The sequence below is a fragment of the Dipodomys spectabilis genome, unplaced genomic scaffold, assembly GCF_019054845.1.
Source record: "Dipodomys spectabilis isolate Male_0828 unplaced genomic scaffold, ASM1905484v1 ptg000541l, whole genome shotgun sequence".
Taxonomy (NCBI): Eukaryota; Metazoa; Chordata; class Mammalia; order Rodentia; family Heteromyidae; genus Dipodomys; species Dipodomys spectabilis.
In genome coordinates, this window is record NW_024871218.1 from 517,205 (window position 1) to 532,718 (window position 15,514).

Below are 15,514 nucleotides of genomic sequence, written 5' to 3' on the forward strand. Positions count from 1 at the left end.
TGTCACACTGGGGTCTGTCACACGGGTCTGTCACACTGGTCTGTGACACTGGTCTGTCACACTGGGATCTGTCACACTGGGATCTGTCACACTGGTCTGTCACACTGGGATATGTCACACTGGGATCTGTCACACTGGTCTGTCACACTGGTCTGTCACACTGGGGTCTGTCACACTGGGGTCTGTCACACTGGTCTGTCACACTGGTCTGTCACACTGGGGTCTGTCACACTGGGGTCTGTCACACTGGGGTCTGTCACACTGGTCTGTCACACTGGGGTCTGTCACACTGGGATCTGTCACACTGGGATCTGTCACACTGGGATCTGTCACACTGGTCTGTCACACTGGGGTCTGTCACACTGGGGTCTGTCACACTGGTCTGTCACACTGGGGTCTGTCACACTGGTCTGTCACACTGGGGTCTGTCACACTGGGGTCTGTCACACTGGGGTCTGTCACACTGGTCTGTCACACTGGGGTCTGTCACACTGGGGTCTGTCACACTGGGGTCTGTCACACTGGTCTGTCACACTGGGGTCTGTCACACTGGTCTGTCACACTGGGGTCTGTCACACTGGGATCTGTCACACTGGGGTCTGTCACACTGGGGTCTGTCACACTGGTCTGTCACACTGGGGTCTGTCACACTGGGATCTGTCACACTGGGGTCTGTCACACTGGGATCTGTCACACTGGGGTCTGTCACACTGGTCTGTCACACTGGGGTCTGTCACACTGGGATCTGTCACACTGGGGTCTGTCACACTGGGGTCTGTCACACTGGGGTCTGTCACACTGGGGTCTGTCACACTGGTCTGTCACACTGGGGTCTGTCACACTGGGGTCTGTCACACTGGGGTCTGTCACACTGGTCTGTCACACTGGGGTCTGTCACACTGGGGTCTGTCACACTGGGGTCTGTCACACTGGTCTGTCACACTGGGGTCTGTCACACTGGTCTGTCACACTGGGGTCTGTCACACTGGGATCTGTCACACTGGGGTCTGTCACACTGGGGTCTGTCACACTGGGGTCTGTCACACTGGTCTGTCACACTGGGGTCTGTCACACTGGGATCTGTCACACTGGGGTCTGTCACACTGGGATCTGTCACACTGGGGTCTGTCACACTGGTCTGTCACACTGGTCTGTCACACTGGTCTCTGTCACACTGGGGTCTGTCACACTGGGGTCTGTCACACTGGGGTCTGTCACACTGGGGTCTGTCACACTGGTCTGTCACACTGGTCTCTGTCACACTGGGGTCTGTCACACTGGGGTCTGTCACACTGGGGTCTGTCACACTGGGATCTGTCACACTGGGGTCTGTCACACTGGGGTCTGTCACACTGGGATCTGTCACACTGGGGTCTGTCACACTGGGGTCTGTCACACTGGGGTCTGTCACACTGGGGTCTGTCACACTGGGATCTGTCACACTGGGATCTGTCACACTGGGGTCTGTCACACTGGTCTGTCACACTGGGGTCTGTCACACTGGTCTGTCACACTGGGGTCTGTCACACTGGGGTCTGTCACACTGGTCTGTCACACTGGGATCTGTCACACTGGGGTCTGTCACACTGGGGTCTGTCACACTGGGGTCTGTCACACTGGTCTGTCACACTGGGATCTGTCACACTGGTCTCTGTCACACTGGGGTCTGTCACACTGGGGTCTGTCACACTGGGGTCTGTCACACTGGTCTGTCACACTGGGATGTGTCACACTGGGGTCTGTCACACTGGGGTCTGTCACACTGGTCTGTCACACTGGTCTCTGTCACACTGGTCTGTCACACTGGTCTCTGTCACACTGGGGTCTGTCACACTGGGGTCTGTCACACTGGGGTCTGTCACACTGGTCTCTGTCACACTGGGGTCTGTCACACTGGGGTCTGTCACACTGGGGTCTGTCACACTGGTCTGTCACACTGGGGTCTGTCACACTGGGGTCTGTCACACTGGTCTGTCACACTGGGGTCTGTCACACGGGTCTGTCACACTGGTCTGTCACACTGGGGTCTGTCACACTGGGGTCTGTCACACTGGTCTGTCACACTGGTCTGTCACACTGGGGTCTGTCACACTGGGGTCTGTCACACTGGGGTCTGTCACACTGGTCTGTCACACTGGGATCTGTCACACTGGGGTCTGTCACACTGGGGTCTGTCACACTGGTCTGTCACACTGGTCTCTGTCACACTGGTCTGTCACACTGGTCTCTGTCACACTGGGGTCTGTCACACTGGGGTCTGTCACACTGGTCTGTCACACTGGGGTCTGTCACACTGGGGTCTGTCACACTGGTCTGTCACACTGGGATCTGTCACACTGGGGTCTGTCACACTGGGGTCTGTCACACTGGTCTGTCACACTGGTCTCTGTCACACTGGTCTGTCACACTGGTCTCTGTCACACTGGGGTCTGTCACACTGGGGTCTGTCACACTGGGATCTGTCACACTGGTCTGTCACACTGGGGTCTGTCACACTGGGGTCTGTCACACTGGTCTGTCACACTGGGGGTCTGTCTCACTGGGCTCTGTCACTCTGGCCTGTCACACTGGTGATTGGATGGTCTACTGTAGGAGGACCTTTTCCTCCTGGACAACTGCACCCCTCCCACCCCTGGCCCTGTCTTGGACCTGGAGCTTGGGGTTCAAGCTGCCCACATGGGGGCTTTTGTCCATTTCTGAAGTGACAAGAGACACACAAAAGGCTTTTAATTAAATCAAAGGAGGGGGAAGTGGGCCAGCCGGCCTGCTATTATGTTACCAAACGTGAAAATGAAAACTTATTTTTAAAGCTCTGGTATTAATTTGAGATTATTCAGATAGTTAATTAAAAGTGCAGCATGTGTTAAATATTATTTCAGCAGAGATTGTCATCAGGCCTGCATGTAAGGCGATCGCAGGCCGGGGAGCGGCTGGCCGGTGGGCCTCTGCAGGCCCTGGTGCTCACCGTGCACAGGCAGGGTGGGTCACAGCAGGCCTCCGGCTCCCGTCCGCAGGCCAGGAGCCCTCGGGGACGGAGGCCTGCACAGTGGCTATGTGTATGGGTGTGCACCGGAGCCTGGCTGTGTGCAGTGGTGCGGCCACGGCCACACGTGACAGGACGCTGTGCACACCCCCGGGCCCCCTGGGCCCCACCCCACGCATGCACACGGGCTCTGGTCAGGTCCCTCCTTCAGCCTCCCCCTTTGTGTGGAGCGGTCGGGGCCTTGGGGAGTAAGGCCTTCAGATGCCCATCCCACCCGGAGCAGCAGTCCTGCTTGGAGCAGCGACTGGCAGGCCCTGGCCCTCTAGGCACCCTGATGGTGGGAGCCGGGCAGGACCTGGGCCTCTCCACCCCCCAGGTCCTCTGGGGGCCAGGTGCCAGCCCAGCTCACAGCGCTTGGCCCGGGCGCGGAGACCAGCCTGTGCTCGCCCTCTGTTGGCGCCCGGTGGAAGTGCTCCTGGGCTGCCAGGCTGCCGGGCGGGCTGCCTGCAGGACCTGGGGCCCTGCCGCTCTTTGGAGTGGGGTGGGGGGCTCTGGGGCTCTGTGGCGTGGGGTGGGGGGCCCTGGGGCTCTGTGGGGTGGGGTGGAGGGGCCCTGGCTCTGTGGGGTGGGGTGGAGGGGCCCTGGCTCTGTGGGGTGGGAGGCCCTGGCTCTGTGGGGTGGGGGCCCTGGCTCTGTGGGGTGGGGGGCCCTGGCTCTGTGGGGTGGGGGGCCCTGGCTCTGTGGGGTGGGGGGCCCTGGGGCTCTGTGGGGTGGGGGGCCCTGGCTCTGTGGGGTGGAGGACCCTGGCTCTGTGGGGTGGGGTGGGGGCCCTGGCTCTGTGGGGTGGGGTGGGGGGCCCTGGCTCTGTGGGGTGGGGGGCCCTGGTTCTGTGGGGTGGGGGGCCCTGGCTCTGTGGGGTGGAGGGGCCCTGGGGCTCTGTGGGGTGGGGGGCCCTGGCTCTGTGGGGTGGGGGGCCCTGGCTCTGTGGGGTGGGGGGCCCTGGCTCTGTGGGGTGGAGGGCCCTGGGGCTCTGTGGGGTGGGGTGGGGGGCCCTGGCTCTGTGGGGTGGGGGCCCTGGGGCTCTGTGGGGTGGGGGGCCCTGGCTCTGTGGGGTGGGGGCCCTGGGGCTCTGTGGGGTGGGGGGCCCTGGCTCTGTGGGGTGGGGGGCCCTGGCTCTGTGGGGTGGAGGGCCCTGGTTCTGTGGGGTGGGGGGCCCTGGCTCTGTGGGGTGGGGGGCCCTGGCTCTGTGGGGTGGAGGGCCCTGGTTCTGTGGGATGGGGGGCCCTGGGGCTCTGTGGGGTGGAGGGCCCTGGCTCTGTGGGGTGGGGGCCCTGGGGCTCTGTGGGGTGGAGGGCCCTGGGGCTCTGTGGGGTGGGGGGCCCTGGCTCTGTGGGGTGAGGGGCCCTGGCTCTGTGGGGTGGGGGCCCTGGCTCTGTGGGGTGGAGGGGCCCTGGCTCTGTGGGGTGGAGGGGCCCTGGCTCTGTGGGGTGAGGGGCCCTGGCTCTGTGGGGTGGGGGCCCTGGCTCTGTGGGGTGGAGGGGCCCTGGCTCTGTGGGGTGGGGTGGGGGGCCCTGCCTCTCTGTGGGGTGGAGTGGGGGCCCTGTTGCTCTGTGGGGTGGGGTGGAGGGGCCCTGCCTCTCTGTGGGGTGGGGGTGGGGGTTCCTGCCGCTCTGTGGGGTGGGGGCCCTGGCTCTGTGGGGTGGGTTGGAGGGGCCCTGCCGCTCTGTGGGGGTCCTGGGGCTCGGTGGGGGGTCCTGGGGCTCTGTGGGGGGTTCCTGCCGCTCTGGGGGGCCCTGGGGCTCTGTGGGGGGTTCCTGCCGCTCTGGGGGGCCCTGTGGCTCTGAGGGGGGTTCCTGGTGTTCTGGGGGAGCCCTGGGGCTCTGAGGGGATGCCGCAGGTGTGCCCACTGTTGTGAGGGGAGCAAAGCAGAAGCACAGAGAGAGTCAGCAGCCTGCTGGGCCCCACACACTGCAGGGAGGGGTGCAGCTAGGGATGGGACCCAGCGGCGCACACCTCCACCTGGCCCCACCCCTCCGTGTGTTGCCCACCCTCCCCATAACTCCCCCTCCCCCTGACCCCCAACCTCCCTGTGACCCCCACCCCTCCCCATGACCCCCCTCCCCCTGGACCCCAACCTTCCACGTGACCCCCGCCCCTCCCCATGACTCACCCTTCCCTCCCTGTGGCCCCCTTCCCCATGACCTCTATTCCCATAGCCCCTCCCCCGTGTGGCCCCTCCCCCCGTGTGGCCCCCTCCCCGTGTGGCCCCTCCCCGTGTGGCCCCTCCCTGTGTGGCCCCTCCCCCCCATGTGACCCCCTCTGTGTGGCCCCTCCCCGTGTGGCCCCTCCCCGTGTGGCCCCTCCCCGTGTGGCCCCTCCCCCCCGTGTGGCCCCTCCCCGTGTGGCCCCCTCCCCGTGTGGCCCCTCCCCCGTGTGGCCCCTCCCCCGTGTGGCCCCTCCCCGTGTGGCCCCCTCCCCGTGTGACCCCCTCCCCCGTGTGGCCCCTCCCCCGTGTGGCCCCTCCCCCGTGTGGCCCCTCCCCGTGTGGCCCCTCCCCCGTGTGACCCCCTCCCCCGTGTGGCCCCTCCCCCGTGTGGCCCCTCCCCCGTGTGGCCCCTCCCCGTGTGGCCCCTCCCCCGTGTGGCCCCTCCCCCGTGTGGCCCCTCCCCCGTGTGGCCCCTCCCCGTGTGGCCCCTCCCCCGTGTGGCCCCTCCCCGTGTGGCCCCTCCCCGTGTGGCCCCTCCCCCCGTGTGGCCCCTCCCCGTGTGACCCCCTCCCCGTGTGACCCCCTCCCCCGTGTGGCCCCTCCCCCGTGTGGCCCCTCCCCCCGTGTGGCCCCTCCCCGTGTGGCCCCTCCCCGTGTGGCCCCTCCCCGTGTGACCCCCTCCCCGTGGCCCCCGTCTGGCCCCTCCCCGTGTGACCCCCTCCCCGTGTGACCCCCTCCCCGTGTGGCCCCCTCCCCTTGTGGCCCCTCCCCCCGTGTGGCCCCTCCCCGTGGCCCCCGTGTGGCCCCCTCCCCGTGGCCCCCGTGTGGCCCCTCCCCGCGGCCTGCACACCCTGGCTGGGCACTGCAGAGGGCGAGCCTCACACCGGCTGTGCGACAACTTTGTCCCCCAAACCGAGGCCGGCGATGCCTTCAGCCGTCCCTCCGTAGACCCAGCGTCCAGGCCTCTCCTGAGGCCACTGTGAGGCGTTCAGCAGGGCCGGGCGCGGGAGGGGGATGGGCTGCGGGCTCCCCAGGGAGCGCCACCTCCCCAGGGCGCGGCGTGGGCTCGTTTGTCCCTGTGCGGCCCCGGTGGCCCCTGGAGCTGGCACACAGCGTGTGTCCCTTGCTGAGCTCCGGCCCAGCGTCCACCCTCCCATGCTGGTGGGCAGCAGGCCACAGCACTGCCAAGCTGTCGCACATGCTGGCGGGCAGCAGTGGGCAAGTGGGCAGCGGCGGGCAGCGCAGGCAGCAGCGGGCAGCAGTGGACAGCAGTGGGCAGCAGTAGGCAGGGGCAGCAGTGGGCAAGTGGGCAGCGGCGGGCAGCGCAGGCAGCAGCGGGCAGCAGTGGACAGCAGTGGGCAGCAGTGGGCAGGGGCAGCAGTGGGCAGCGGTGGGCAGTGGTGGGCAGCAGCGGGCAGCAGTGGGCAGCGGCGGGCAGTGGTGGGCAGCGGTGGGCTGGGGCAGCAGTGGGCAGCAGTGGGCAGTGGTGGGCAGCAGCGGGCAGCAGTGGGCAGCGGCGGGCAGTGGTGGCAGCAGCGGGCAGGGGCAGCGGCGGGCAGCAGCAGGCAGGGGCAGCGGCGGGCAGCAGTGGGCAGCGGCGAGCAGCGGCGGGCAGCAGTGGGCAGCAGTGGGCAGCGGCGAGCAGCGGCGGGCAGCAGTGGGCAGCAGTGGGCAGCGGCGAGCAGCGGCGGGCAGCAGTGGGCAGCAGTGGGCAGCGGCGAGCAGCGGCGGGCAGCAGTGGGCAGCAGTGGGCAGGGGCAGCGGCGGGCAGCAGCGGGCAGCAGTGGGCAGGGGCAGCAGTGGGCAGCAGTGGGCAGCGGCGAGCAGCGGCGGGCAGCAGTGGGCAGCAGGCCACAGCGCTGCTGATCTCTGTCACACACTCCAGAACTGTGTCCCCAGGCAGCTGCCGCGGACGCAGCCGTCCATGAGCCGTAGCCGCCAGCCGCCCCGTCCCCAGCCAGGCCTGTCCTGGGGCTCCCTTCCTGCTGGGTCAGAGAAGGCGAGAGGCACACAGCCCCCCGGGTCCCGGCTCTGTGGCCACAAGCAAGGCCACACCCTCACCCACGTGGCCACCTGGCGGCCAGCGGGCGGCACGGCGTGAGCCAAGTCTCGGCCAGGTGGAGCAGGGCAGGGCCACAGAGGTCCTGCGTGCTGGCCTCCATCCTGGGGGGGCCCAGCCTGCGTCCCCAGGGTGGCCTGGACATTGTGCTCCTCTGAGCGCACAGGCGGCTTCAGGCTGCCCAGGACCCAGCAGACAGGGACCGGCTACGGTCGAAGGAGTCAGTGAGCCAATAGCCAAAGCCCAGACCCACCTCTGGGTGAGGACAGCGTCTCTGGGCCTGGGTCCCAGAGTCTGGGTCTGCCTGCCCTCCCCCTCCCCGGGCGCCCTGCCTACCCCTTCCCCCACCTCCCCCTCCCTGCTGCCCCTGCCTGCCCCTCCCCCCGCCTACCTCCCGTGTCCCCCTCTGCCCCCCTCCCCTCCCCCCCCCCCCCCCCCCCGCTGCCCCAGCACAGGGCCTGTGTGGCCCAGGTCCCAAGCACACCCAGGGCACACCCACCCCTGTGGGCAGGCGCTGTCCCCAAGCCTTTGTGACTGGAACAGTGGGCTTCTCAGGGAAACTGAGGCATGCAGACCCCGCATGGCACCAGGCCAGCCCAGGCCGCACACCCGCGGTCTGTGCCTGGCTCTCTGTGGCTTTGAGGGGCACTGGGGTTAGGGCTGAGCTGTCAATGAGCAAGAGACCGGGGCCCTGGGCACAGGAGGGACCGTGAGCGGCCAGAGAGGCTGTCCCGGCCTGCTCCAGCGCCGCGCTGGCCACAGCGGGCTTCGCGGCACCCGGCCCTGCCCTGGGGGTCCAGGGCCCATCCCCAGAGGTGGCGACAGAGTGGGACTTGTGCCACGGGACCTCCATCCCAGGAGCGATAGGCCAGGCCCAGGAATGCGGCCTCTGCCCATGAACACGCTCTGCGCCCTGCAGGCCGGGTCGGCTGGAGGTCACTGGGGACTGAGGCGGGCAGGTGAGGGGCAGCCGGGAGCTCGGGAGCCGGAGAGGCCGCGCGGTCCTAAGAGGGCAGTGACTGCCTTCAGGCTGCCCGTGGAGGGAGGGCAGTCCTGTCCCCGGGGCCCTCCGCTCCCCCCGGAGGAGGGAGGGCTGTCCTGTCCCCGGTCCCTCCGCCCGCCCTCTACCCGGGCTGCCGCTTCCCACCGTCTGTAGGTCATCCGTTGGCCCCGGCCTTTGACTGCTTGGTGACAGCCAATGGGGGCAGGGCAGAGCTGCTCGGGGCAGGGCCGCGCTCCGGCCGCCAGCGCTCCATCTGCCTCCTCTCCGCACCTCTGCTGGCCTCTGGCTTGAGGGCTGCGGGCGGGCGGGTGGAGGCCGGAGGCCGGAGGCCGGAGGCCCGGCTGGCCCGGTCCCTCTCCAAGACCTGCTCTCTGCTGTGCGGTACACAGCGGCTTTGAGACACTTTGCTAAGGCTGGATGGGTCCTTCCCAGAACTGGACATGTCCACCTGTGCCATGGACCCCAGGGCTAGGCCTTCCAGCACCTTCCGGCCACCGGGAGATGCTTGTCAGCTTATCAGAGGCCCGTGACTCTGAAGAGTCTTTCTTATCAGCATCCCACCCATGCGCGTGGGCAGGGCCTTCCGTCCGCCCAGCCCGCCCGGGCCTCTCTCCTGCTTTGGGCCCCAGGTTGGGTGAGGGTGACCTGGGCCGCTGAGGCTGGGCGTGCCTGAGCGGTGGGCCGCGCTGGGCCGGCCCCGCTGGTCCGCACACCATCTGGCCCTGTAGAGACTGCCGGACCTGGGAGTGTGGAAGCCACGCCGGCCACACCCGAGGAGGAAGAGGCCTGTGGGGGGCCGTGGCCACTGCTCCACGTCTGCCCCCAGCGGCCCCTCTGCTGTTCCCAGGCCCCGGGAGGGGCCCTCACCAACAGCCTCGCTCTGATGGGGCAGGGCCCAGCAAGCCCTGCACTGGCCTCAAAATGGCTGTGCCCAGGGTGCCAACAGGGGACACGGGAGGGGGGACAGGCCACCTCCTGGGCGGAGGGCAGGGGGAGGGCGGCGGGGAGGAGGAGGGAAACAGTGGTGACCTCTAACACTGCAAACGGATACCCTGACCTTCCCTAGCTCCCGCACACCTCACCTCCCAACCCTGACACCCCAACCTCCCAGCCCTGACACCCCACCTCCCAGCCTGACACCCCAACCTCCCCAACTCCCTGACACCCCAACCTCCCAGCCCTGACACCCCACCTCCCAGCCCTGACACCCCAACCTCCCAGCCCTGACACCCCAACCTCCCAGCCCTGACACCCCACCTCCCAGCCCTGACACCCCACCTCCCAGCCCTGACACCCCACCTCCCAGCCCTGACACCCCAACCTCCCAGCCCTGACACCCCAACCTCCCCAACCCCCTGACACCCCAACCTCCCAGCCCTGACACCCCAACCTCCCAGCCCTGACACCCCAACCTCCCAGCCCTGACACCCCAACCTCCCCAACCCCCTGACACCCCAACCTCCCAGCCCTGACACCCCACCTCCCAGCCCTGACACCCCAACCTCCCAGCCCTGACACCCCAACCTCCCAGCCCTGACACCCTAACCTCCCAGCCTGACACCCCAACCTCCCAGCCCTGACACCCCAACCTCCCCAACCCCCTGACACCCCAACCTCCCCAACCCCCTGACACCCCAACCTCCCAGCCCTGACACCCCAACCTCCCAGCCCTGACACCCCAACCTCCCAGCCCTGACACCCCAACCTCCCAGCCCTGACACCCCAACCTCCTCAACCCCCTGACACCCCAACCTCCCAGCCCTGACACCCCAACCTCCCAGCCCTGACACCCCACCTCCCAGCCCTGACACCCCAACCTCCCCAACCCCCTGACACCCCAACCTCCCAGCCCTGACACCCCAACCTCCCCAACCCCCTGACACCCCACCTCCCAGCCTGACACCCCAACCTCCCCAACCCCCTGACACCCCAACCTCCCAGCCCTGACACCCCAACCTCCCAGCCCTGACACCCCAACCTCCCAGCCCTGACACCCTAACCTCCCAGCCCTGACACCCCCCAGTCCCCTGGCCCCCCGGCCCCGGCCTTGGTGGACCTGAGGTCCTCCAGCCCAGGGGGGAGCGTCCTCGGGCTCAACCCCAGAGCGGGCCGGCCTCCGCCCTCGGGCTGCGCCGCTGTGCCCAGCCCTGCCCTCAGCCTGGCCTGGCTCTGCAGGCTCCCTGCTGGCCGAGGGACTGATACGTGGCTCCAGAGCTCCTCCCCTGCCAATCCTCCCCTCTCTTCAATGCCCTGCCCAGCTGGTTCCTGGGCAAATGAGTCTCCCTCACACCAGCCCGGGCCTGACAGGACAGAAGAGGAGGAATGGGGGGCTGGCGTGGGTGGCCCTCCCCTTCCGAAGGGAGCCTAGAACCTACATCCACGTGGAGGCTATGTGGAGGCTGTCCAGGCAGAGCCGGTGAGGCTGGGGCCTGGGCGTCTGGGATCCGGGCCAGGCTCCCGGACCTGGCGTGTTTGCGGACCCGTGGGCCTGCGTTGGGTCGACCGCACCCCGGAGAGTGAGCCGCCCTCCTTCACCCACGACCCAGACCAGGGCAGCGGACACAGCCCTGCCAGTGCGCCCCGCGCCAACGCGGTGTGCGGATGGTGGACACACGCAGATGTGCGTGCCACACGTGCGCAGGGCAGAGCCCCGGCCTGCCCCAGGGCTTCCCGTTTGCCAGCCGTTATCTTCCAGAAATAGACGAACCCAGAGTCTCCATCGGGGACATTTCCCGATAAGCCTTATCTCCCTGCCACTGCATTAGCGCCGTCGGTCGGGGCTCAGCTGTGACTTCATTCCAAGTGGCAGGCGGGGAGGGGCGCAGCGGGAGCACAGCCCGAGCTTCCCAGCCGGCCGTCCTGCTGAGGCTGCGGGCCCCAGGGACAGCTCTGCTCCCTGCGCAGCTCGCCGCTCACGCCAAGAGGCCGGGGTTTCTGGCGGTGCCGGGCCGGAACAGGCCTCTCCTGGCCACACTGAGCAGCACAGTGCTTCTCGGGTCCTGAGCTCCTGAGGCCAGGACTCCCCACCTTTGTATTGGTGTGCCTCAGTTTCCTCAACCTGGGCCCTCCTCCCCGGGGGTCAGAGCACCTCCAGGAGGGTGCGGGGTGGGGGGGAGAGGCCGGTTTGGGGCTCGCGGGCCTGTCTTGTGGTGCTGGAGGAATCGGACCGCAGCCATGGCCGCAGAGCCTTGGCGCCCGTCCCCGGAACAGCGTGTGCAAGGCCAGCCGCACGCACGCCTGTGGCCAGGGCCAGGGCCCTCCCACCCCTCCTGCGGGGGCACAGGGGTGCCCGCGACCCCCAGGGGGAGGGCCTGGGCAGGCTGGAGGCCCAGCAGACCCGGCCGGCCCCTCTCCCGGCCCCCTTCTGGACCGTTGAAGGCCGGAGGCGCCAAGGCGTCCACTCAGGTGGCCGGAGCGAGGTGCTCCAGAAGCCGGCGGCCGTCTCCCAGATGGAGGCCTGCTCTGCTGTGTGGGAGGGCACAGGTGTGCGCCTGCAGCCACTCTGGGGTCACGCCAGCCTGGGGGTCAGCGCGGGCCGGGGCAGGAGCTGCCGGTGACGAAGCTCAGACCCTACCACCCTCCGCCCGGCTGCCGCTGCCTGGGTCCCCGCCAGGCCTGGCCGCTGTGCGGCGGCCACCCCAGAAGTGTGGGGTGCTGGGCTCTGGGCCGGGGGTTTAATTAGGGGCCGCCACACAGGAGGACGGCGTGTTCCAGGACACCGCCCCCTCCCGGGCCTCAGCTCTGCTTCATAGCCCCAAGCCATTTGATCGCAACTTGCCCCTGCTAGTATTTTTAATGCCATTTTTGCAAATTAAAGCATAATGCACCGATTACCAGGATAAAAGGGAGGCCTGTGCGTCCGTCCGGAGGCCCAATACAGGAACGCTGGAACATCTGTGCGTCTCGCCAACGTCTGCAAGCGCTTTCCTCTCCCCGCAGCCAGCCGGTCCACCCTCTCGCTCTCCTGTGCCCCACGTGGGCGGTGGGCGCAGGGCCGCAGACCACGCAGGCAGGGTGCGACCGGGCCGGTCATACGGCCAGTGCCCAGCTGCTGCTCCCCGGCCTCTACCCTCGGAAACGAGTCTCCACTCAGGGCGGAGCCCAGGCGCGCCTGGCGTCGGTGACCCCTCACGCCGGGGGTCCGGCAGCCCCGGCGGCCCGCGGTGGCACAGGCCGGGGCTCCTGGGAGAACCCCTCTCCAGGGCCCAGGACCCCCCACCCACCTGGCTGGGCCTATTGGCTGGTACGGCTGGTGTGGGGTCCCTGCGTTCGCGGAACGGCCCTGCAGGGAGCAGAGAGTCAGAGACTGGCAGACGGTGGGTGGCTGGGACATGAACTGCCCGTTTATTTGCCATTGCTGAGGGCTGCCGCGCTGGGCAGCGGTGAGCCCGGGCTGCGGGCCTCGGCCCAGCTGCCCGGGGTGGGGGGCAGGCGCGGGGCCGGCCCCTGGCCTCTGACAGCCCGCCCTGCGCTGGGCCGTAGGGCCGTGGGGCGGAAGTGAGGCACCCGTGGGTGGGCGCCGGCGCTCGGCCCGGCTGCCGGTCGCTCCTCAGGACTGGACCATGCGCTTGTGGGGGTCGAAGACGTAGCGCTTGAAGGACAGGCTGAGTGTCACGTGCTGGGGCTCGGGCCGCTCGGGGCCCTCCTCCGGCCTGGCCACTTCCCCCAGGCCGGGCCGGACGCGCTTCTTGAGGGCAGGCGCCAGGGTCTTCTTGGATTCAGGGCCGAGGCCACCTGCAAGGTGAGGAGTCACGTCACTGTCCCTGCCAGAGAGGGGCCTGGGGGCTGGAAGCGCCTGCTCTCCCCGCCTTGGGCTTTGGTTGGGCTAATGGGGCCCTGCTGGCCAGAGGATGCAGCAGGGAGCTGTGGCTGGGGAAGGGGGCCTCTTTTCCTTGGCTCCCTGGGCCAGGCTGACCTCTGCTCCCCCGGATTGCAGCGCGCACTGCGCCCCCCCCCCCAGCCTGTCTCTGCTGCATGCCCGCCCGGCTCTGCCCGCGTTGTGAGCTGTGGGGACACTGGCCCCAGCGCCCTGCCCCTGCCCCTCAGCCCCTTCCTCCGCAGCGCCTTCCTCCGCAGCCCCTTCCTCCGCAGCGCCTTCCTCCGCAGCGCCTTCCTCCGCAGCCCCTCTTAGGTGTTCATCGACAGAGCTGGGTGTTTCTGTGGTGCACCAATGGGTGTTTCAGCAGTGGAATGTGAATGGCGGTGTACTTAAATAAAGCCGACGTTTCCACTGTGCTGTGTACTTATTGCCCTGAAGATACGTGCAGGGGGAGGCGGGGTGGGGCCCGGGGGCCTGCGCGGTGGGGAGCGTCCACCGCCTGCCTGGCGCCCAGCTCCGCAGCCCGACCCAGGGGCAGCGGGCACGCTGGCCTCACCTCCACGCTTAGCCCTTCCCGGGAATCTCAGTGCCCAGGCTCCCCAAACACCACCCAGGGCATCTCCTCCCAGGCCGGGGTGCTGAGGCCCAGGCGGGATGGGGCTGGCTGAGTCTGCAGCCACCATCTCATCCTTAGAGGAGGGACCGCGTACGCGGATGCCAAGGGCCCTGCGGGGTCCTGCTGCTCCTGAAGTTCTGAAGGGTGAAGGGCTGGGGGGCGGCAGCCCTGCCGTGCACGCCCTCTCCCTCCAGCAGGTGGAAGAGGAGGGGAGGGCTCCAGGTCAGGCTGCCCACCACGCGCCCTGCAGACCGCCCTGTGGCCGGTGAGGCCCGCCCCGGCCCCGGGGAGCTGCCCCTGGGGGCAGCCGCGGGGGGTAGGGCTGCACCCCACCAGGAGGACCCTGTGGCAGAGCCTCACGCTGGTGCCAGGCCTGCGGGTCTGAGCCCAGGGCCAAGCCTGGCTGCCTGGCTTCCTTCTGCAAACAGAGACGGCGACTGGCACCAGACCCTGACAAATGGCACCGGCAGCCTGTCTCCCTCTGGTGCCAGGAGGTCTGCCGGTGGGGGTGGTGGGGGCTCTGGGGAGACAGGCGCGACCCAATCTGCCGGCATCTCCCGCCTTGGCTCACCTTACACGCTCCGCACACACTGCCACAGAGCCGGGAACTCCGCCGGGCACCCGCGGAGCCCCAGGCCATCCTGAGAGGGCGGGGCTCGCCCCCCCCCCCCCCCGGGCTGCGTTCGCGTGGCCAGGTGAGGCTGTACACACACTGTGCAGAGCGGCCGGCAGAGGCAGACGCGGCCAGCCCTCCCGGGCCGAGCGAAGCTCCTGCAAGCTGCCTAGTGCTAGGGGCGGCCCAGGAGACAGCCCGTGTGGCCCTGGAGGAAGGCGGTGGGGACTGAGTGTGTGCAGCACAGGCTCTGGAGAAAGCTGGACCTGAGGCCAGCTGACAGGGCCCAGCCACGCGCACAGGCCCTGGGAGCCGCTGGGAGAGGGCCAGGCCCACCGGGTTAGGGTGGGTGGTGGGGGCACTGCCTGGCGTCCACATCTGCAGCCCGGGGCCTTGGGGGCACCCGCCTGGCCGCCTGGCCAGCCGCCCCCCTCAGACCGTCCTGGGGAATCCCGGTGCCCCTGCCCCGGCTCCATCCCATGCCCATGCCTCCCCAGGCCAGGATGGCCTCCCTCCCAGGAAGCGGCTCTGGAGCTCCCGCCCCGCCCGCACGCCCCAGGCCGCTGCCCCGTCCCCAGCGAGCCACGCATCCGTGGCTCTGACTTGTGGACCTTGGGGCCAAGGAGCAAACTCCTGCACCCCACACCAAGAAAGCATGTGTTCACCGTGGCGGGAAAGCACGTGAGCTGCGTGTGTCACCACTAGAGTGGAGAAGCCCACCTCCCAAACCCGAACAAGCGCCGGGCGCTGCGGGCCGAGACCCCTGCGGTGCGGCCCACGCCGGCAGAGCCCCAAGCGCTGGCCCGTGGCCCGACGGGGCCCTGTGGCTGCGTCGGGACACACCCGCACTGTGGTGGCATGGCGTCGTGTGTACGGCACATGTGGGGGCTGAGGAAGGGCGGGAGGCGGTGGCAGGACCCCGCCAGGCTCCAGTCCTCGGCTCCGTGTCCAGGGCTGGGCTGGGACAGCCAGGGCGTCTGCGGGTCCTGAGGGCAGGGACAAGGTCTCCACGGCTCTGTGGTGCTGTGCGGCTCTGGCCTCTGGCCCGCATCAGGGCAGTGACAGGCAGGGCCTGGTCCCTGGCGCTCCCGGCCTCCCGAGGCCCCGGGGCCTCAGGCGCGGCTGTGTGACTGATGGAGTCTGCTCTTGCCTGGCGTTCAGCCCTGCCCCCCCAGCCCCCGCTCTTGTTGAGCCTCCTGCTTCAGCCACACGCAG

General features: G+C 68.7%; 1 protein-coding gene across 1 annotated transcript in view; it reads right to left on the reverse strand.

Moving 5' to 3' along the window:
* Window positions 1-12,586: 12,586 nt before the first annotated feature.
* The window catches only part of Eefsec (eukaryotic elongation factor, selenocysteine-tRNA specific), a 158,797-nt gene continuing 155,869 nt past the window's right edge, over window positions 12,587-15,514 (reverse strand). The window contains exon 7 of the mRNA XM_042670341.1: window positions 12,587-12,985. Coding sequence (XP_042526275.1) covers window positions 12,801-12,985 — 185 coding nt within the window. The 3' untranslated portion in view covers window positions 12,587-12,800. The remainder of the gene's footprint in view (window positions 12,986-15,514) is intronic.